General features: G+C 39.8%; 1 protein-coding gene across 1 annotated transcript in view; it reads left to right on the forward strand.

Moving 5' to 3' along the window:
- Positions 1–24573, forward strand: part of RAPGEF5 (Rap guanine nucleotide exchange factor 5) — a 437226-nt gene that overhangs the window by 385855 nt on the left and 26798 nt on the right. The window contains exons 13-20 of the mRNA XM_077491236.1: positions 1486–1630; positions 4807–4901; positions 6405–6435; positions 9229–9307; positions 14782–14931; positions 20247–20338; positions 22560–22691; positions 23594–23772. Coding sequence (XP_077347362.1) covers positions 1486–1630; positions 4807–4901; positions 6405–6435; positions 9229–9307; positions 14782–14931; positions 20247–20338; positions 22560–22691; positions 23594–23772 — 903 coding nt within the window. The remainder of the gene's footprint in view (positions 1–1485; positions 1631–4806; positions 4902–6404; positions 6436–9228; positions 9308–14781; positions 14932–20246; positions 20339–22559; positions 22692–23593; positions 23773–24573) is intronic.

Below are 24573 nucleotides of genomic sequence, written 5' to 3' on the forward strand. Positions count from 1 at the left end.
GTACACCTTTTTATGCCACACTTTTTCATTCCACATAACTTTCCATTAATATGCTTGGCTACAGCACTCTGTAAACAGCCAGCTTCTTTAGCAATGACCTTTTGTGACTTGCCCTCCTTGTGGACAACTGTCAGCAGTCGTCCCCATGATTGTGTAATCTACTGAACCAGACTGGGAGACTATTTAAAGACTCAAAAAACTTTACAAGGTGTTTTGAGTTATTAGCTGATTAGAGTGTGACACTTTAGGGTTGATTTACTAAAGGCAAATAGACTGTGACTCTTGCAGAGCCATTGTGTTCTCCTAGGCCGCTGGCAATAATTGCATGGGGAAAATCTGGCATGCTGGTTGTACCAAAATCGATCAATGGATTGACTTGGGTACATTTAACCTGCTCATAGATGGTTCGAATCTCAGCCGCTCCCTGCTGAAAGTCGGCTATGGCCAGCTTAAATATGGGGAGAGATATCACACCTAACTTAAGCTGCATAGATGAATGGAAATTCGGCTGGTTCAGCAAGGACCCGCCTAATTTCAGTCTATCTATGGCTGTTCCTATTCCAGAGCAGTCAACCTAGTGATCATCTCCTCTTAATAAGGTCTCATGCATGCTGGACGTTAAAATAACTTTATAAAAATGGCAGTAGCTTCGCAGTGAGTTTTCAACATTTTTGCAAAAGCGTTTTTCAGCATTTATTAACGTGTTTTTCCTTTTCAATGGATCAAAAACGTCAAAAAAACGCTGGTTAGCCACGTTTTTTGAGTGTTGGCGTTTATCAGTGTTTTTTGATGTTAGAGCATTTTTACAGCTGAAAACAGCTGAAAAACTCCTCTCAGAATCCACTAGTTTTTTTTTTTTTTTTGGGGGGGGGGGGGTTTAAAGCCAAAAACAGCTGCTGTTAAAACGTCCAAAAAAGTTCAGTGTGCATGAGGCCTAAATGTGTGGATGGGGGAATTTGTTTGTTTTGATCTATTGCCAGCCTTCGTCCAGAAAGCTGAATGAGATAGTAGTGAGTGGACAAAGAATAATGTTTTATTAGATGGAACAGAAAATACTATTATTTTGTACTCGTATATATTTATACATAATTGGTATGTATCTTAATGTTGCAGTACTTCAGCTGTTGAATAGAAATTAAATCTCTAATTGGAACACATGGATCGTGAGTCTTTATTGGGTCACAGAGGTCACCAGTGTGTGAAATACAAATGTCAAGTGGAAAACATAGCAAAAATAAAATATATTTTTATACATCTATTTTACCATCTGTATATAATCTGGGGTAGAAGTAATTTGCAGACAGGGTTGCCTGGTTCCTGATAATAAACCTCTCTGCAGTCATAGAAGAGATGGATGATGCATAACAGCAGAGAAGGGTTGCCTAATTAGCTCTGTATTTGCAGCTTGGATTTCTCCTATCTTCAGAATTGCTTGCTCTTTTAAAACACAAAATGTTTTCTTGTTGTGCCTTGACCTGAAATTACCTATTGTGCCAACAAATACGACGGCAAGGCAGAAAGCCCAGAGGCCCTGTACACAAAGAGAAAGGTCTTGATTCTTGCTTCCCAGTGGACGGCTCTGTACAAAGACTGGTTACATGATGATGAACATTCCAAGCTGTTCCTGAAGGTAAGTTACAAAGCATGTCGGCTCACAGGATAATGTGCTTGTGGCTCCTATGTAAACTCATCACTCTGCAATGGATACAGTGCTATCATTTTGTTTCTTAACCTATCAAATATTTTCACTGCTAGCAGCTATTGTGTATACTGAAAAGGGAGTTTTCTGCCCACCATAGTGGCCATTGAGACATGATTAACACAGCCACTAGTTTTTAAATCCTACGTTTTGTTAAAAAAATTTAAAAAACAGAATAAAAGACATTACTTACCATCAGTGTGATGGGTCTCTTCTGCCACTGCCTTCTCATTTAGCTGAAATCCCCTACCTCCACTGTCATGCAGCAGGGTTTAAAAGAACAAAGGGAGCTGTAACTGTCACGCATGAAGAGTAAGACTTTGTCCTCCCTTTCCCCCCTTGTCTCATTCATTCATAGTAGTCATACTACAGCTTTTATGAAATAGAATCTATGAACAAAAGAGGTGGACCTTTCAATCATCCACCTGACCTCCATTCATAGATCACATTTCACTTGTAGAAGCTACAGTATGGCTTCTATGAATAGAGGAGGTGGGGTGAAGTGGCGGGCAGAGTCAGGCATGCTTGATAAGTGCTTCTCACAGCTTCCTCACTTCTGTTAAGCCCTGCTGCAATGGAAGATTACAGCTGCGGGATGGAAGGGCATCGGTGGAGGAGTCAACAGCACAAGAGACACTTTACACTGATTGCAAGTAATGTCCCATGTATTCATTTTTTTTTTTACTGAGCTTAGCCTTTAATGAAAAAACACTTAACCATACAGAGTTGTGTATGTTAGATACAATAACATATTTCTTGAAGGTTTGTCAGTTTCCAGTTTATATTATAGAGCCAAATTCAGTATGTGTCACCATCTTAAATAATTAACTTCAGTGTCAGGTACAACCAACAACTTCCTTATTTATGCAGATTTCTGTTAGAAGCACTGATGTTCCATTACAGATTACTCTGAAGCCACAAACATGAATTCAACATTTAAATATGTTTTTTTCATGTTGCTCAAAAGCATTCTACACTACTGTGTTGATAGAATCAATTTAACCACTTTAGCCCTGGAAGATTTTACCCCCTTCCTGACCAGAGCACTTTTTGCGATTCTGCACTGCGTCGATTTAACTGACGATTGTGGGGTCGTGCAACCGTGCACCCAAACAAAATTGACTGCCTTTTTTTCCCACAAATAGAGCTTTCTTTTGGTGGTATTTGATCACCTCTGCAGTTTTTATTTTTTGCGCTATAAAACATTTTTTTTTATTTTTTCAACTTTTTGCTATAATAAATACCCCCCAAAAATATATAAAAAAAAAGATTTTTTCCTCAGTTGAGGCCAATATGTATTCTTCTACATATTTTTGGTTAAAAACAAATCACAATAAGTGTATATTGATTGGTTTGCGCAAAAGTTATAGCATCTACAAAATAGAGGATAGTTTTAAGGCATTTTTATTATTTTTTTTATTTTTTTTACTAGTAATGGTGGCGACCTGCGATTTTTATCGGGACTGTGACATTATGGCGGACACATCGGAAAATTTTGACAAATTTTTGGGATCACTGGCATTTATATAGCGATATAAAAATGCACTGATTACTGTAAAAATGTCACTGGCAGGGAAGGGGTTAAAACTAGTGGGTGATCAAGGGGTTAACTGTGTTCCCTGGGAGGTGATTCTAACTGAAGGGGGGGGACTGTGTAGGGGATATGACAGATTGCTGTTCATACTCTGTTTGAACAGACAATCTGTCTCTTCTCCCATCAGAGAACTGGAAACTGTGTTTACACACACAGATCCAGGTTCTTTGTGTGTCAGCTGCGATCGCGGGAGCCCAGCGGTGATCGTGACTGCCAGGCACCTGCATTGGCTCCGGGGGCGAGCAGCGGGTGGCGCGCGTCCCTAGTTGCCACAGGGTGAAGCGACGTAACATAACTTTGCTTCACCCAGCCGTGCCATTCTGCCGCAGAACAACTGCAGCAGCTGGTCAGCAAGTGGTTAATTAACTTGTAAATTGAGTTGATCCCACACAAGACTATTGACCCTGGTGAGACACTGGGTAAATGAGGGTACTTAAATGGTCTGGAAGACATGAACAGTGGTGATCTCTAGAATTCTGACTTGGGATGAAGAGCTGAAAGGGTACTTGCTTTGGAAACTATTTAAAGGGGGCTTTCATATGTAAACATTTTACTATATAGTAAACATGCTCATCGTCCATTCACAGTGACACAGCCATTTCCATTTACAACAATGTAAAGGACAGTGATGATGAACGAAGTTCAGTAATCCATTGCAACCAATTAGAAACTTTTTACTGATCTATCTAGAGTGAAATCTGGTTGGTGGGGTTTAGTGCAGTGTCCATTATCGTTGCTTCGACTATGTCTTGTTGAATAACCTATTGGAGTTCGTTATCACTCAGATACCCAGTTGCAAAGTATATTAATAATGACTATATTCTCAACAGTATAGCTTTGGCTACATGCACTGGGCATGTGAGTGTACATGACTGAAACACTCACAAAGAAAACTGTATTTTTTTTACAGATCTGTTACAGATCTGTTACAAAAAAATGTACAGTCAGCAAGGAAGGCTTTAGGGTTGACATGAAGCAGTTACAGGCCATGGAGATGAACAGCATGATCCCATTAATACATCTGAAATTCCTGTTGTGATATGACCATATATAGCTTTATATGGCTCTAATCCTCTACAATATATAGATTTAGACGAGCACGCCACTTGCTTTAACATACACTTTGTTATTATAACTTGTATTCATAAAGAAATATCACTCTCCTTTAATATATAACATGTGCTCTGTACTGTGAAATGGTTCTTGTTATCATGAAGTTGTAATTGCAGTTCAAATAATAAGAATCTCCATTAAAAACAAAAGCTGTTGTAAGACATCCTTTGTGTTATCCTTGTCACTGCCAGATGATCTGTAGTGGCTTGTTTGCAACTGGATTGCGTGAAAATATCACATAGTGTTTGTTGTAGGGATCTGACACTGGGAATGCCCAGGCTGCTGTTTCATCAAACAGTATTTCATCACTGCCCTCTGCTATTTGATATTACGCTGGTCCTGCTGATGAGGAATGCAAACCGTTATATAAATGAGGCATGATGTTTTTCTTATTTTTCAGACCCTCTCTCAGTATGTGTTGGCTGATGTCTATGAATATCCTGTTCTAAAAGAATTAAAGGAATTTCAGAAAGTGTTGCGGATTCATCGTCGTCAGTAAGTGTAATTATAATAAATGTTATGTAGAATCTAAAAATGTTTTACAAAGCTGCTAAGAGTATTATGTCCATGCAAGGTGAGACATCATGTTTCATATAACGTAGATCAGTCTTTGTGTGCAAACTTTAAATCTATAGCTGCTGACTGCCCCTTTTAACAGCATTGTTCCCTATTCAGATATTGTGGAGTTAATGAAGGAATACAGTTTAGACGTGTTTCATATAATGTGCCTTTCTTATTTCTCTATGGGATAATAGTTCACCAAACCACAACCCCAACCCCGTGTTTTATATTTATGTAGCAGTACTGGTGACCCTAAATGTGCCATATCTATTCATACTGGGTTTTATTTACTGAAAGGCTCCATTCATAATTGTGCGACTTGTCATGCAACTTTGGACACGAAAGTCGCATGACAAGTCGCACCCCATGTTTTCTAATGACAACTGTTCAAATATGTGCAACTAAAAGTCACAGCAACTTTTAAAAAAAGGTTCCTGCAATTCTTTGGTCCGCCTTTTATGCCACTTGAGTGCCATAGACTACTATGTAAATCCTCAACATTTGCATCTGATTGTTATACATTTGACAGGTGAGCAACAGTTGTCCATTATCATTGGTCAAAGTCGTATCCAAGTTGCACCCATCCAAAGTTGCATGACTTTGGAGTTGCACAAGTGTGAATGGAGCCTAAAGGAGTAGACCCTTCACAACATTCTTACCTTTTTAACTAACTGCCTTACTGAATCAACCTCACTGCCTGAAAGGACAGTGCCTGGGTTACTCATTGTAATTATTTTTATGCTTTCACTGAATGTTAAAAACTGAAGAAAGTCCCTGACTGATTGCCATGAACAACACAGATACTTCCTTTTCAGATCTTTTGATGAATAGAATATGATATGACAAACACTATGGCTTACAAAGACATGGACAAAGAAAACTGCCAACCAGAGTTCTTGTTTCATCCAAAAGATGGAATCTGATTTGTTGCTGCGGACATCAAATCCACTCTTTGCTGCAGTTTCCTGTGTTCCAGTTTTAGACAAGACTGTGTCTAAAAGATAAAATTTGTGACTAACAAAAATTATGTTTCTTGTTATGCACCTAGGAAGCTTTTGTGAAAGAATGGGTCAGTATTCATGGTAATGAGAACATGCCTATAGGTACATACTATCCCAGGGCTTATTGCTGACATTAGAATAGTTTATACGCAGGTATATGTAAGGAAACGGTGGGATTGATATATTAAAACTGGAGAGTGCAAAATCTGGTGCAGCTCTGCATAGAAGCCAATCAGTTTCCATCTTTTTTTTTTTGTTAAAGCTTAATTGAACAAGCTGGAGTTAGAAGCTGATTGGCTACCATGCACAGTTGCACCAGATTTTGCACTCTTGTTTTAGTAAATCAACCCCAAATAAATTCAGAATAGTATGTGGAGCACTGTGTAGTTTATTACTCAAGAAACAGATATTGATTTGTGTCCACTTTTGTTTGCAGTACTGTTGATGAATACTCACCTCATCGAAAGGTAATGTATCAGATATCTGAATTTATGATTTTTATCTATAAAATGCTGTGCTATTGTCCAGTTGTATAGTGTATACGGTATTGTTCAGCCAGTTTTATTTCTATAACCACACAACCTCATAGTGATATGGACCTTCAATATCCTGTGAGTCTGACTTCATCTGATTTAGATTGTATTGCACGTGGAACCCTTTATTACATATCCAAATTTGTAGATTGTGTATGGCCTTCAGAGCTGTTCCCAAGAAAATATAATTTAAGGTACGTGAGGGAGCCTGCTGCAGCTTACTGCCTCTAGAGATTAACTTTGCAATCTGCCAAGGAAGCTTAGTGTAACGGCAGAAGGATGCTGCAGGCTGTCGCACCTAGCTGAGAGATGTAGGCTCAGTGAATGACTGGATAAACATTCTAAGTGAAGCAGCAGCATTGGCTTAAATTAGCCAAGATTCATACACGTGTATAGTGTTCCTTGCCATGCAAAGGTTTCACTGTGACCTTTACAGCAGATGAAAAAACAGGAAGGGATCTCTATTGATGCAAAATTTAATTTGCTGAGTGGTTAAACGGATTGACTCTGACCACACTGATACAATAAGATCAATCCTGTACTTGATTAAGGTGTCCCCTTTTATATTCTCAGGATAGCATACAATACCTATAACCAAAACCATTTCCCAGAGTCATCTTAAAATATTCTGATCACTAAAAATGAAACACTTAGTGATTCTAGGTAATGCTGTTTCAAAACACTTGCACCATGAGAGCTTCTTTCTGAAATGCAAAATAAAGGTGGATATAAAACTACATTACCAACAGCAAGATTTTCTTATTTTTTTAATACCAGCCTGGTCATACACATTACAGAATTACAGAACAATTTCCTTTATATCTATGAGAATGTATGAAGTACAGGGTCCTGTCTGATTATGATAATTATACAGGATTTATATAGCGCCAACAGTTTGCGCGGTGCTTTACAACTTTAGAGCAGACAGTACAGTTGCAATACAATTCAATGCAGGAGGATTCAGAGGGCCGTGCTTTTTAGAGCTTACAATCTAATAAATACAAACTTAATCTCCCTGGTGGTAATCCTGAGTCTGGCTCGGGTTAGGATTTTACTATCATAAGCGATAACCCCGAGCCAGACTCGGGATCGCATCGCTGGATACAGGGAGAGGTTACTTACCTTGTCCCCTGGATCCAGCGATGTCCTCCTCTCTGTGTGATCGAGCTGTCCTCCGCTCGATTCACACAGTGCCCGAGTGCCGCCGAGCTCCGTTCCCTGCGACGTTACGGCGTACGGGAGCGGAGATCGGCGCCAAATTCAAAAAAGTTAAAATACACAAAACACACACAATACTGTAATCTTAGAGATTACAGTACTTTATAAAAAAATTACACATCCCCTTTGTCCCATTGTTTTTTCTGCCTGGAATTTGGAGATTGCCCATAGCAACCAAAAAGTGTCCCTTTATGTCAAAAGTGATTTTAGACCAACTAGAAAACAGCGATAATAAATTATAATCACTTGCAGAATTGAGCGATAGCGATTTGTGGGGAAATTTATCATCAAACACTAAATCTAATGACAGCGACAATTCTGCAAATGAGCACATTTCCGTGTTTTTGGATTTGATTACATTATTGAATCATTTTTATTATTATTTATTATATTATAAACTATATCATACCCGGCATGTCTGCTAGACTCTGGTTTGAACAGATTTAAGAGAGTTATTCCTAAGAATGACAGGACTACAATATAAAACGCCAAATTTCCATGCAAAATAATTGTACCGCTTTCAGCACCTAAAACCAGAATGAATCATACCGCCAGGAAGGTTAATAGAATGTAGGCCCTTTCATTCTACAGTTTTGTAAATTTAAAAGAGATTCTATCGGGATTATAGACCCAGTCACCCCTCCATTTACTACTGCATTAGAGCACGCCACTCACAAGGTCTCCCCTGCAGTGTCTTTTGCTTTTCAAAATTCTGCATCCATTCGGAACTATTTCGCCCTCGCCAGCATCATACTGACTACAGATCATTACACAGACAACAGGAGGGACAGAGACATAGTCTAAGACATTCCTTTGTCTTACTGTATGGAGTAGGGGGGGGGGGGGGGGGGGGGTTGCACACAAAACACTTTTGATAGCCATTAAGATTATGAATTTGATCAAATTAATTGTGATTGTGAGGAATGGCACAGTGAGGTTAATAGACTGTATATGTTAACTGAGCTTTGTGAAGCTGTCACTGAAAGCTTTAAACTGAAGGAAGTCAGGTCCTCATCAACAATTTTTTTTATTCATTTCACTTGAACACTATTGGGTATTCAAAGTGAACATAGGTTCACCTTATTTACTAACAGCCCCCAATACTTTAGCAAATAACCCCACTGCCTTCTTTTAGGAAAGCTTCTCAACACATACTATTTACTTATTTGTTTCCTTCTGTTTACAATGCTTTTATGTGATACCTGAAATAAATCTATATATGCATATTCATGTAGAATCATAAAGACACCAACCCTAAGGTACCTCATATGTTGCTTTCAAAAAAAGAATACACTAAAATCATCATTATTAATTACTGTGTGGGTCTGATTGTGAAGCACCTTGCACTGATCTTATGCTCTCATGTGTTACTTATCACTTTTTGTAAATGAGGGACATGAGTGCAGTGATTCGTGTTGTATACACGCACTGGTCCCATTTCCTCTTCTGCTCTACTGGGAACATTATAATTTCTCAATGATTCCATTGTTCTGTATCTTATGCCCACAGAACAGAGCCCTCTTCCACCAATTTAGTCTGAAGGAGAACTGGCTGCAGCACAGAGGAAATGTTAACGAAACAGAGGATAGTAAGTATGACCTGCTTCAGGGTGGAGGTGTAGAAACATCACTGTGAAACTGATATTGTATTCTAGCTGTTATGCTGTTTAATATATAATATGATTAGCATTTCTTTACAGAGAATTATTTTATGAATACAAATGGTTTTACAATTACCTTTATTATTATCTACATCAGGGGGTGTCGAACTCAATTCCATTACAAGCTGCATCAGCAATATGGTTGATCTCAAAGGGCTGGGTGTATCTGTAAAATTGGATGTCCAGAGCACCCTACACCTCCTTACATCATATGTCAAGAGCACCCCCACCATCATAATTCAAGGGTCCCCCATCCTCTCTCTCATTTCAATGCAGCCCCTAAAATGTAACAAGCTTTCAATAATTATTTTTGGTCACAGGGTTGGTTTAAATAGGGCAAAGGGCAACCCATAGTAACCAATAAGATGTCAGTTTCATCATCTCACAGCCATGAAAGCAATAATTACTGGTTGCTATGGTTTAGTAGACTTGCACTTTGCTGGAAAACGACTGTCCATTAGCCCTTTACAGCGCTAGTATGATAATGACGCAACTGTGTTTTCTTTATAGTTGTAGCATTTTTTTTCATACTGTTTTCAGATATTGTAACACATTCTTATTGCAAAACATATATGACCTCCTGGAAGTAATTTACCTGGTTGTCCTGTATAGTCTGAGCTTCACCATAACTCTATTTAGCCTTGGGAGTTTTTGGTTACCTCTAAATAATTTAGAGTTTAAAAATACTTTTCCCATCAGACACTAAATTGATTATTATTCATAAACAGCAATTATACAGTAAATAGGCAACCCATCTAGAAGAGTAGCTGCCATGCAATCCCTTGCGCTAAGACTGATACCTACAGTGTATTATTGGATAATTGATTATCCTGACAATTCATTAACAGCATGTTGTGTTTGAGATTATCCAGGTTTGTCAGACTTTATCCAGAACTGTCCTGTCTACAACATTCCTTGTGTCACCATTAGTAACATTTCTTACATTATAAATATAATATGCTGTCATATTCAGATTATTTTGAAACATGTTCTTTGTTTAAATATAATGATGACCATAGACATTTTATAAATTATGTTTTGTCATATTGGCATATTTTGTCATACTGCTCATGTACACAGCAATCACCTCTAAAATATTTACTGGACTTCATTTATGCAAGCTGAAGTAAAGATAGACCAGAGCTGTTGCTTGCCACAGCCAATTAAATGCTATAACTGTAATATACATTATAATCTGGTTGATGCTACTGTAAACAAATATCACATATGCATTGTTATTCTTGTCTTCTGTAAGCATTTAGCAAAAGAGCAAGTTCTTCTAGAGAGTGCATTTTGATGTGTTTGAGTACATAAAGCCAAACAGTTCCCCCTGCACATCTGCAGAGGCACATCATTTCACACACCACTGACTCTGTTGATAAAATAAAGGTTGGAGGGAGCACTGCAGGAACATAAATGCGTAACATTGACAGAAAAATACGCTTAAAGCACAGATAACCATGGATGAGGGCAAATGTACAGTATTCTGGCTTATGGTAGCTGACGGCCATATATGCAGTCTGGGGCTGATATTTTTAGAATTAATAACTATGATGAAATAAAACATTTTTTTTTCTATGTGATATTGCATTCACATTTTTTTTATTTTACATTATTTTTAGGCCTAATTTTATTCTAGTGGATTTATGAAAAGCGATCTGCAGACAGTTATATGTGGGATAGTTACTTACAGACTTACCAAAAAGATATTGACAAATTAGGAATGGATAGGATCAATAACTGGGGATTGAAAGTCTACCTGTGATCGAAGACGTAAAAACTAACTGCTGAACCGTCCGAGATTCGAAATGTCTATGGCCAGCTTTAGCTTGGTAGTAGTTATTTTTTATTTAACTTATAGGTAAAAGACAAATCAGATTAGCAATGACAATGTGTTTTTGAAAGGTGGATTAAGTTAGAATTCCTCTAGACAGTAACTTGGATGAGGAAGGATAATCTAAAACAGTGAAGGACAGGAAATATGGAACTGTTGCCAATAGCAGCCAATTCAATCCAGGAAGGTTACAGAATCTGGTTACTGTAGACAGCAGCTATATATTTATTTCTACAGCATACTCTTGTAAGCTTATGATATCAGCATTAATGATGAGCTAGCATGAAAAGAGAGAGGCCTTATTAAATTAAACTGCTGCAGTTTAAAGTAGAATTCCACCCAAGACTTCCTTTTTCCGATAGAATGGGGAAGGCTTTGAAACACTTTGTTCTCATGGGGATGATTTCCCTTCACTTCTTATTCTGGTGGTCACTGAGAAAGGCACTGATATCTATATACATTATCTTACAAAAGTGAGTACACCCCTCACATTTTTGTAAATATTTTATTGTATCCGTTCATGTGACAACACTGAAGAAATGACACTTTGCTACAATGTAAAGTAGTGAGTGTACAGCTTGTATAACAGTGTAAATTTGCTGTCCCCTCAAAATAACTCAACACACAGCCCTTAATGTCTAAACCGCTGGCAACAAAAGTGAGTACACCCCTAAGTGAAGATGTCCAAATTGGGCCCAAAGTGTCAATCTTATGTGTGGCCACCATTAGTTTCCAGCACTGCCTTAATCTTCTTGGGCATGGAGTTCACCAGAGCTTCACGGGATGCCAATGGAGTCCTCTTCCACTCCTGACGACATTATGGGATTTGGTGGATGTTAGAGACCTTGCGCTCCTCCACCTTCCATTTGAGGATGCCCCACAGATGCTCAATATGGTTTCGGTCCAGAGACATGCTTGACCAGTCCATCACCTTTACCCTCAGCTTATTTAGAAAGACAGTGTTCATCTTGTAGGTGTGTTTGGGGTCGTTATCATGTTGGAATACTGCCCTGCGGCCCAGTCTCCGAAGGGAGGGGATAATGCTCTGCTTCATTATGTCACAGTACATGCTGGCATTCATGGTTCCCTCAAGGAACTGTAGCTCCCCAATTTGGACATTTTCACTTAGAGGTGTACTCACTTTTGTTGCCAGCAGTTTAGACATTAATGGCTGTGTGTTGAATTATTTTGAGGGGCAAATTTACACTGTTATACAAGCTGTACACTCACTACTTTACATTGTAGCAAAGTGTCATTTCTTCAGTGTTGTCACATGAAAATGTGAGGGGTGTACTCACTTTTGTGAGATAATGTAAACCTGAAAGAGGATCCCACTCTATCCAATACATTACATACGCTATAGTACCAAAAATATTGGGACATCTGCCTTTACACGCACATGAACCTTAATGACATCTCAGTCTTAGTCCATAGGGTTCAATATTGAGTTAACTCACCATTTGCAGCTATAACAGCTTCAACTCTTCTGGGAAGGCTGTGCACAAGGTTTAGGAATGTGTCTAAGAGAATGTTTGACCATTCTTCCAGGAACACATTTGTGAGGTCAGGCACTGATGTGGACGAGAAGGCCTGGCATGCAGTCTCCACTCTAAATCATGCTAAAGGTGTTCTATCGGGTTGAGGTTGGGACTCTGTGCAGGCCAGTCAAGTTCCTCCACTCCAAACTCACTCATCCATGTCTTTATTGGCCTTGTTTTGTGCACTAGTCCAAGTCATTTGGTGGAGGGGGATTATGGTGTGGTTTTTTTTCATAGTTTGGGCTTGGCACCTTAGTTTCAGTGAAGGGAACACTTAAGGCATCAGCATACCAAGACAATTTGGACAATTTCATGCTCCTAACTTTGTTGGAACAGTTTGGGGATGGCCCCTTTCTGTTCCAACATGACTGCGCACCAGTGCACAAAGCAAAGTCCATAAAGACATGAATGATCAAGATTGGGGTGGAAAAACTTGACTGGCCTGCACAGAGTCCTGACCTCAACCCGATAGAACACCATTTGGATAAATCAGAGCGGATACTGCGAGCCAGGCATTCTCCTCCACATCAGTGCCTGACCTCACAAATGTGCTTCTGGAAGAATGGTCAAAAGTTCCCATAGACACACTCCTAAATAGACAGCCTTCCTAGAAGAATTGAAGCTGTTATATCTTCGAAGGGTGGGCCAACTGAATATTGAACCCTACAAACTAAGACTGGGGTGCCATTAATGTTCATATGTGTGTAAAGGCAGTCTATATATATATATACACACACATCATGCAGTTTTCATTTAACCACTTCGGCCCCAGGAGGTTTTTACCCCTTAATGACCAGGCCGTTTTTTGTGATATGACACTGTGTTGCTTGAACTGACAATTGTGCTGTTGTTTTGCGACGATGTACCCAAATGAAATTGATGTTATTTTTTCCCCACAAATAGAGATTTCTTTTGGTGGTATTTGGTATTTGATCACCTCTGCTGTTTTTATTTTTTGCGCTATAAACAAAAAAAGAATGACCATTTTGAAAAAAACTATATTTTTTACTTTGTGCTATAAAATATATCCAATAAAAAAATGTAAAAAAATCAAATTTCTTCGTCAATTTAGGCCAATATGTATTCTGCTACATATTTTTGGTAGAAAAAAACCCCAATAAGCGTATATTGATTGGTTTGCGCAAAAGTTATAGCGTCTAAAAAATAGGGGATATATTTATGGCATTTTTAGTTATTTACTGTATTTTTTACTTGTAATGGCGGTAATCATTGATTTTTAGCGGGACTGTGACATTTTGGCTGACAGATCGGACACCTAGCTGACACTTTTGACACTTTTTTTGGGGCCAGGGACAATATTACAGTGATCAGTGTTAAAAATATGCACTGACACTATAAATGACACTGGCAGGGAATAAGTTAACATCAGGGGTGATCAAAGGGTTAAGTGTATTCCCTAATTGTGCTTTCTTATTGGGGGGGGGGGGGGGGTGGGCTCACTGCATGGAGATGGTGATCTGTGTTCCTGATTAGCAGGAACACTAGATCAGTGTCCATGCCTGACAGCACAGCAGTCTGCTTGTATTACATCAGCAGACGGCCGTTCTGTCTCTGTGGGGAGCGTCCCCTCCAGTGACTATTGATCAAATTCACGTACAGGTATGTGATTTTGTGCAATAGAGCCGCGCCACAGTATATGTGTGGCAGGTGGTCGGGAACTGGTTAGACCAACAAATTCGGGCTCACAAAACAGTCAGTTGCTAGAACATTGTGCTTGCTTTACATAGAAGATACCCAACAAAAGCAATTTCTTGTAGAGGAAATGTTTTCTTAAACATTTCTTAAACAGTGCTACATTTTTGCTGGACTTCCATCGTAAAGAGATATTAGTGGGCATATTATCTTCCAGAACACGGATGGTTTAGGCAGCCATGCTGCTGTTTAGACTGTCAGGCTGTGTGCTGTCTATTGACCATACATAGCAGCAACACAGAAGCTGACAGCAGCAGCGTTTTACTGAGTTCTTCATGGAATGCTCACCCTTTCACCCTCCCTTTTTTTTTGTGCAGTTTTCTGCCTAATCTACATAACAGATCACGCCTACGTCAGCATCAGGACAAAGGTATCCAGCACTGTACAAGATATCCTGAAGATAGTGGCTGAGCGGATACAGCATGCTGAAGAGGACCTGGCTTTGGTCACCGTCACGTTTTCTGGGGGTAATTCCAATTCCATGCTAATTCCACAATTACTGGTGTCACAGAAGAATAATGGCTGACAATTTCTAGCGCAGGTACTCATCTGCCCCAGGGGTAGTGCTCAGCTGTGTGACTGCAACTAATGTGCAGAATTTCAAGTAGAGGGCTGTTGCCATAGTGACAGCTAGTCACCCCACTACTTCTCTTAAACATTAGTCTGCAGGCATGCAGTGCAAAGTGCTTCCCCTTGCTTACAAAGGTTTATGCTCATCTGTAAGTGTTTAGCTTACAGCAGTAACACACAAAACAAAATTCCCCTAAGCATTCTTTTCTATAGACAAGCCTAGTTTTCCAGTAGAATTAGGGATAGGGAAGCAGGTGTCATAATGCAGTGTTAATTTACCAATCTCTAATGTATGTGAAAAGAGTATAGAACAAAACCTACCACAAATCTAAACATGGCAGTGACAGGAGGCAGGTAGCAGCTTTACAGAAAAAGTAAATAATTGCTCAGCTGCCTGTCTAGATCTACCAGCTGTTCTGAAATTATTAAACCAAGCGTTATCATAAAATTCTCACCCTTGATTCGATAGATATAAAATGCAAAGAAAAAGTGCTTTATTAAGTTGTTTCAACCAATGAAGATCAAAACCACAATGAAAACTCATAGCTGAAGAATAATTGGAAGAACATGGTTTAACACCTATTTTTTTCAAGCACTCTGGTATATGAGTATTCAGTTCACCATTCAAGTTGAAGTAGACTAGACCTTCCTGATTAAATGGATTATGCGACCTTTGACAAATCAGTAACAAATAAGGACGAGGGTATCATATAAATGTAATGTCATTGTCTGTGTGAGTGTCTGTATGTGTTTTTATATATATAAATATATGTGTGTTTATATTCAAGAAGACTTAAAGCGGGAGTCCGCCGGGACTCCGCGTTTTATTTATTTTTTTTTTCAAGTCAGCAGCTACAAATACTGCAGCTGCTGACTTTTAAAATAGTGACACTTACCTGTCCAGCGCGCCCGCGATGTCGGCACCCGAAGCCGATCTCTGGATCGACACTCGAGTGCTGCCGCCGCCATCTTGGGTATGGGAATCAGGAAATGGAGCCTTTCGGCTTCATTTCCCGGTTCCCTACTGCGCATGCGCGAGCCGCGCTGCGCAATGAGGACGGTCCCCGCTGCCTCTGGGATCTGTGTGTTTCCCAGCAGGCAGCGGGGCACTTGCGGAAAGGGGCGTAAGTTACGCCCCTTTCCGCAGAGAGCTATCCTGGAAGTGGGTGCAGTTACCTGGATTGTCCAGGTAACTGCACCCCCCTCCCCCCTGAAAGGTGCCAATTGTGGCGCCGGAGGGGGGGAGGAATCCGATGAGCGGAAGGTCCATTTTAGGGTGGACCTCCGCTTTAACTGTTAGGCCTCATGCACACATGACGTTAAAATAAAGTTATAAAAACGCCAGTAGCTTTGCAGTGAGTTTTTCAACATTTTTGCAATATTGGTTTCCTAGCATTTTTTCCGCGTTAGCGTTTTTTAGCGTGAGACACCTTTTTGAGCATTTATCGCCGTTAATCAGTGGTTTTTTGACGTTAGAGCGTTTTTACAGCTGAAAAACTCCTCTCAGAACCCACTAGTTTTGGGTTTTTTTAAAGCCAAAATAAGGACCCAGCCAAAAACCGCTGATAACAGCCTATGTGTGCTTGGATACATAGGATAACATGATGGGAAGTTTATTGACTGCAGGAAAAATAATCTAAAGGCAAAAGCAGCTGCTGTAAAAACGTCCAAAAATATCCAGTGTACATGAGGCCTTAAAGTGATATTAAACCCAAAAGCAAAAATGTATTATACTGCAGACTACAAATTCTTGGATGTGGCTGTTTATTAATAGAACAAGCTCTCTTACAAATGTATCAGAGTGTTACATTTACCACTGGCAGGGTATGATCAGCTTTTATTCATGTAAAAGCTTTATCCCAAAAGAAAAAAACTGTTGCTATAACTGCTTGTGTAACTGCAGTATGGAATTTGGGCTAAATTTGTTCTTGTATTTAAAGCGGGGTTCCACCCTAAAGTGGAACCTCCGCTGATCGGAACCCTCCCCCCCTCCGGTGTCACAATTGGCACCTTTCAGGGGGGAGGGGGGTGGAGATACCTGTCAAAGACAAGTATTTACACCCACTTCCGGGCATAGACTCCCGTGGGAGTCTACGCCATTTCCTGTCCTGCCGCGCTGTCTGCTGGGACACACACGGGTCCCAGTGACAGCGCGGACAATTCCTATTGCGCTGCGCGACTCGCGCATGCGCAGTAGGGAACCGGGAAGTGAAGCTGATTCGCTTCACTTCCTGATTCCCTCACCTAGAATGGTGGCGGCAGCAGCCGAGAGATCGATCGGCCTCGGCTACCGGCATCGCTGGAACCCGGGACAGGTGAGTGCAGCTGTAGTATTTATAGCTGCTGGCTTTTAATATTTTTTTTGTAGGTGGAATCCCTCTTTAAATCTGCTAGTACATCTAACACTCCTCTTCAACCAGACTGACAGTGCTACTGTCCAACGATGCCCCCTGTGTTCCTTCATCAGAGTGGGGGCACTCTATTACAGGAGGTGTTTTACTGGCCAGATCACCATGTGAAAACACCTACAAAAATACTAATGCAGCCACCACATCTAAGGATTGGTAAGCTGCAATATGTTACATTTTTGGTTTTGGATTTAATACCACTTTAAGCTTTCTGCTCATACCAATACATATTACATCCTCTTTTGAATGCAGTAAGTCTTTCCTAAGAGCCTTTTTTAACTACTTATTGACTAACTTAATACATATGTATTTATTGACTGGTAGTTTTAATTCCTGTATTCACCACAGTGACCTTTTTTCACATATCTCGTAAAAAGATCAATATGTCATCTTCTTGTGACTCCACCCACAAATTTCAACAAAGCATGTTACTGAATAGAAGTATGTCTGCCTAATACTTTTTTTTTATACATCTTCCTTTCCCTGTACAATAATATCACTGTATCCAGAGTACTGTTTCCCTTTCATATACCAACACAGTTCCCCGAGCTCACACCAAACATATATAACTCCTAGAGACTAAATCATTTAAAACAATCTTGTTTGCTGCCCTTGATTACAGAGCAATGAATCTAACCTGTTTGTTGTACTACACAGGTGGTAGACCTGCTAAACAAGAGCTACTAATACATATGTGTTGCTTTGTTGGCAAATTTGAAATAATGATTATACTTTCAAAAGAGCTGTCAATGGCTGCAGGGTCTTCATCAAGGCCTTGCAATGAATTTCTATTGATTTTGTCACATACTATTAACTTGTTTGACCGACCCCAATGGCATGTTACATATATTTAGCCCTGAAAATCTTGCTAGCTAATCCTATTACCTGCTACATTTGCATGCAGCTTGATATACAGAATGCAGAGTTTCAATTTGTTTTTTACAAAAAAAACAATCCCTGTGATGATTTCAACTAATCCTATACACAACAGGTTTATTAGAAAATGTAGGTTTTTTAATTCATTTCTTTGTAAAAAACTCGCTCCCATCTTCACTGTGTGCATCTGAAGCCCACTCATTGGGGGTTATTTACGAAAGGCAAATCCGCTTTCCACTGAAAGTGCACTTGGAAGTGCAGTCGTTTTAAATCTACAGGGGTAGATCTGTAATGAGTGGAAGCTCTGCTGATTTTATTATCCAATCATGTGCAAGCTAAAACGCTGTCTTTTATTTTCCTTGCATGTCCCCTTCGGATCTACATCGACTTTACTTCCAAGTGCACTTGCAGTGCAAAGTGGATTTTCCTTTAGTAAATAACCCTCGTTGTATCTTCTGGGATGCTATGCTGCTGGCTACCCAGCATGCACCTTCCATGAGCAAATCGTTCAAAGCGTGGCCAGGCGATGCTACAAGGGGATGTCCATTGACACCTGGGATTGATGACACTCATATCCCAGGAGCCAATCAATGATGACGTTTTCAACTTAAAAATAAGGTACTTATATTAAGGAAAAAGAAAAGGGGAGTCCAAGGAAACATTTAAAGGGACCACGAATGCAGAGGTGCAAAGTTTAAAATGAGGGTGGTACTCCACTTTAAGAATGCAGCTGTTCACTATTACTGTGGGGGAATCCTCATAGCTGGCCAGGCACTGGGAGTGCAGAAAACTACAGAGCCTGTGATGTTCATCTACTAAAGGAATAAAGGCTGCTTACAATGCAAAAGTGAATGCTAGTAAATAGTGTGATCCTTTGTTAAGTTTGAACACCCAGTCATGTGCAAGGGAAGTTAAAAAAAAAAAAAAAGGATTTTTGCTAGTAAGATTGGACTTTCAAAGTGAATACAGCATCACGTTATTCATTAACATTTACATTGCAAAGAACATTTTGCAACATTTTGAACATTTTGCAAAGAGAACATTCACTTTGCTTGGTGAACACTCTCAATTGCTTTAGTAAATCAACCTCACTGTGTTATTAATGAGGAGACTAACAACAGTGGATTTTCACTTTGCAAAGTGAAAAATTACATAGCTTAGTACATTGTTCTCAACCATTTGTCGGTCAAGGCACCCCTTTAAAATTCTGCACATTTCTAAAATGTAAACATGTAAACAAATGTAAAATGTAACAGCAACATCACACACATTCAAAACCCAATGTTAGAGGTGATTTTTTCTTCCAAAGCAAAAACACCTTTGCATGCTGGGAATGACCAGTGTTCCAATTTTTCTCTTCTCCCTCAGTTTCTCTCTCTCACTCAGCTAATGGGACCCCAGTGCTGATAAAGTGTAGCAGGGGGAGGGGCAAACAAGGATATTCTGCCGCATCTGACATCCTCCTTATCAACTGATGATGTCATTAGTTGTTAAGATGCCTAGAAGGTTCTAATGATTTACAATTAAAACCTTTGGCTTTGCATAATTAAATGGCAGGCTTGATCCACACACTAGCTACAATTTTCGGGTCATTTTTAGGCATGTGCCAAAGCACTCTTCCCACCCCAGGGTGCCTGGCTTAGTAAATAAAGTGTAGTTGCTTTTGCAGCAGAATTTCCGTACATGCGCAAGAAAACTTGAACTAAAAACAGGCGTTTTGCTTGCATATGATTGAACATTTAGAGTGAACACACTTCCAGAGAACTTAGTAAACCAAATTAAATTTCAATTTAGTTTTCCAAATGAACAGCCTCTACTTTAGTAAATTGACACTTTAATTCCTATACAGCTTTAAAGTCAGACAGAAGTTCTTTACTTTTAGCAGTTTAATTAATCAAAATCTAAACAGTGCTTGATTCTCTCCATAGAAAAACATGAACTTCTACCAACAGAAATGGCATTATCAAAGTCACTGGAGTCATCAAGTCGCATTTACACTTACAGGAAGAGTGAGACTTTGGTAAGTGATGTAGCTTCTACAAAAACACACAGATAACAAGGGGTTTCATTTATGACTTCTGAAACAAAGGAAATAATAGTGGTGTCTTCATAGTAATTAAACATTCTTTTTCCAACCAGTGCTATGTGTAACTTATAAATCATATATGGGATAATATCTCTATACTGTGAATTAAAAAAGGATTTACTGGGTAGTTCCTTGACTATGTCCATGCATGAGGCCAGAAGGTGAACGAATGTATCAAGGTTATGGAGCACTAACCAGAATTTTGATTTCGTTAATGGGTATGAACAATATCCTGACATAACAATATATGGCAACACAATAATATTTCCAAAATCTGCACCTTTTATCATTAAAGCTTTAGTCTAGCTAGCAACATTTTTTTTTTGTTACATTACTTACCTGTAATGAAGTATGTCTCACAATGTGCAGGCTGCTAGATTCTGTAGCAATCTTCACTGCATGACTGTTTTGGCCCTTTCCTGCTGCTAAGTATCTGGCACTGTGGGGGTTAACAACTTCAGGTCTCCTGGCTCAGCTGCACTAAGGATGATTTGACAGGGACACGCCCCCTCTTGCCCTTTCCTCCATGTTATTTGACTGATTACGCTGCTTGTAACATGATCTGTGATTGGGGGAAGAATCTGATCAATTACAGGATTTTCTCTGCCACAAAAGCTGTTAAATCCCACAACGCTGTTCAGCAGCAGGGAAAGGACAGGACAGCTCTCTTTAAGTCCATCACATTCACATGTATTTCAAAAAACTGTAGCTTTAAGGCTCCTTGCACACAGGCGTTCGGTCTGTCCATTATATTTTTTAATCCATCCTTTGACTGAAGAAAAACAGGCAACAGTTTATTTCTGTGGGCAAACAGATGTAAACATGTCTGGTATGGATTTTGGGGGCCCTTATGCTGAAAATAAAAAAATGGTGTGAGCTCCCCACACAAAATCAATACCAGACCCTTTTCAGATCATGCAGCCTGTCAGGCCAGGAAAAGTGAGGAACTAGAAAAAACAAAGGGCCCCCCCAAACATGTGAATGAGTTTGAGTACATAGTACCCCTACTCATTCTCCCAAAAAAACTGTCAGTATTGAAAAAAAAAAACACTGAAGGCAGTTTTTGACAAGTCTTTTATAAAAAAAAATGTCCCTCATCGTCTTTAATGATGTACAACGCTGCTGACCTGCATGAAAAAAAAAGAAAATACGCCAAACCTGACTGTTCAATCACTTACCTCCCACTAACTAAAACTCTGCTTTCCCTCGTCACTGAAAAAAAGGGGTAGCTCGCCCAGTGATGCCATTGACCATATATGTCAATTTTTTTTTGGTAAAGGATTTTTTTTAAACTATCTTTGTGTTTCTTATTTACTATTGACTGATTATTTTTTTGGGGTAAATCAGTAGGGGAACTAGGTACCCCTACCCATTCATGTGTGGCTGGGGGTGGTATCCATATTCTGATAATACACCGCGTCCCCGCAACCACTTGGTCAGGGCAGTGGAAAAAAGGCTCTTGTCCTCATCAACATAGGACCAGGTGTTCCCCCATGATGAGGGCATGTGACTTGGTATGGTTTGGGGGGAGGGGAGCCGGGTATACAATCACCCCCCCCCCCCCTTTCCTGGCCAAGGTTATTAAGGATGCTGGCAGGCGGATGAAAAAATTGATTTAAACGGAGCTAACTGAACTCAAAATGGATATAAAACTGATGTAAATGCTATTCTTTTTTTTCTATGCATAAATGTAATTGAACTTATGACACCTGTGTGAAAGGGGGGGTCTAAGAGGAGCAGTAGCTTGTTACTTTAAGGTTATGGTGAACCTGAATATTTACTACATTACATCTTTAATTATTGATATTATGTTTTGTTTCCTCACAAAGGAAACCATGTTGCCAATTATTTGTACCATCTTGCCTAGCACTTAGAGAGTTAATGAATACCTGCGCTATACTTATTTTCATTATGCTGTCTGCCTGGTCAGTTTTTTATAATTGAATTTCCGACCAGAGTGCTTTGTTCAATGAGTGTCAATTCATCACACTCCTTTGCTTTCAAGGCCTTTCCCTAAATTGACTGAATAATCTCGCTGAAGGTGAAGCATGAAGAGGAAATAAAATCCACTCAGCCTGGATTGCTATTGCTAACAGCCTCTGTTTTAATTGTCTTTTTAGAAGAAATGTTTATGTAGGATTTTTGTCTTTTTCAGAACCCGTTTGCAGAGAATGATCTGTTAGAATCCCTGCAGAGCAGATCTGTTAGAATCTTGGGGATGAACACCTGGGATCTTGCTTTGGAATTGACCAGTTTTGACTGGAGTCTCTTCAATTCAATTCATGAGGTAAGATCACCACTTTTGAAACACGAGGGATGCTTTTGCAAAATCTGTGTGCACCAGTCTTCATGAATTCCAGAGAATGTCTCCTATGGTGTTGCTCCTTTACTGGTTTTACTTCTTCACTAGCTAAACCAGAGAAAAGGAATTTGCACTATAAGACATTTCCCCAAAGCTTAGTGTATGTGGGGAAAATTCACTTTTAATCACATGCAAGGAAAATAGAAAAAAAAATGTATTTTGCTTGCACATGATTGGATGATAAAAGTCAGCAGAGTTTCACCTCATTCTCCAACTAAGAGAAACTTCCCTTCCCTTCACTTGCAAAATTAAATGCAGTGGTGGCCCATACATACGGGGTGCAGGGCGCCGCCCCCTCATCCATGCGCCCGGCCCCTAATCTACATGCAGGGCGCCGGACGCATGGATTCCAATGTTTTATTTTTTTTTCAAAGCACGTGATTAGAGCCGGGTGCTCTAATTGGCTTCAAAAAGGGTGGGCTTGGGAACAATGGGGGGGGGGGGCGACCAACCAGGGGGGTAGTGGCTGTTGGTTTGTTTAAAGCTCCCCATCCCCCCCAAGTGCTTCTGCTGCTGGCAAAGTGTCTTCAGCAGTGAAATCACCAATGTGATGTCAGCCTAAAATCTGTTCTAGGTATATGTACTAACCAAGAGACAGACATTATTCTCTGATCAAGCCTGGAACATGTGCAAGAATAAAATAAAATAGCACTGTGGATTTAAACACCGTTGAGTCTGATTATTTGTATTTCGGAATTTGGTGATGATGGCACAGTTTGCTGGGTACAGAATGTTATTTAATAGCTGGCTATATTTGTGATAAATTGTATATATTTTTTTTTGTTATATCTACCTGATTGACCTTGGTAAATCTGCTTGTATTGCAGCAAGAGCTGATATACTTCACATTCAGCAGACAGGGGAAGAGTGAGAACACACTGAATCTGAGTTTTTTGCTGCAGAGATGTAATGAGGTCCAGCTCTGGGTAGCCACAGAGATCCTGCTGTGCAGCCAGCTGGGGAAACGGGTGCAGCTAGTGAAAAAATTCATCAAGATCGCCGCTCAGTAAGTTGGATGCTTCACCCTTGGTGCTATTTAAACAGTAGATATATATTTATAGAAGTTTTCAGATAAAGCATGTTCAATCCTAATTCAGTCTTTACATTGCTTTTGATTTTTAGAGCTTAATTACTGTTGGAACTCCATTTGGCCTGAACCTGCTGGAAACTGGTTTAACCTCCCTAGCGGTGATCCCAGAGTCTGGCTCGGGTTGGGATTTCAGTACCATAAGCGGTAACCCCAAGCCAGACTCGGGATCGCATCGCTGGATACAGGGAGAGGTTACTTACCTTGTCCCCTGGATCCAGTGATGTCCTCCGCGCTGTGTGATCGAGCTGTCCTCCGCTCGTATCACACAGTGCCCGAGTGCCGCCGAGCTCCGTTCCTTGTGACGTTACGGTGCACGAGAGCAGAGATCGGCGCCAAATTCAAAAAAGTAAAAACACACAAAACACACACAGTACTGTAATCTTACACACCCCCTTTGTCCCTAGTGGTCTGTGCAGTGCCCTGCATGCACTTTTATATTATAAATACTGTTTTTTCTGCCTGGAATTTGGAGATTGTCCATAGCAACCAAAAACTGTCCATTTATGTGAAAAGTGATTTTAGACCAACTAGAAAACAGCGATAATAAATTAGAATCACTTGCAGAATTGAGCGATAGCGATTTGTGGGGAAATTTGTCATCAAACACTAAATCTAATGACAGCGACAATTCTGCAAATTAGCAAATTTCTGTGTTTTTGGATTTGATTACATTATTGAATAATTTTTATTATTATTATATTATACATTTTATCATAC

The sequence above is a fragment of the Lithobates pipiens genome, unplaced genomic scaffold (genome assembly GCF_037356315.1).
Source record: "Lithobates pipiens isolate NorthernLeopardFrog02 unplaced genomic scaffold, aLitPip1_a1.2 Scaffold_19, whole genome shotgun sequence".
NCBI classification, from domain to species: Eukaryota; Metazoa; Chordata; class Amphibia; order Anura; family Ranidae; genus Lithobates; species Lithobates pipiens.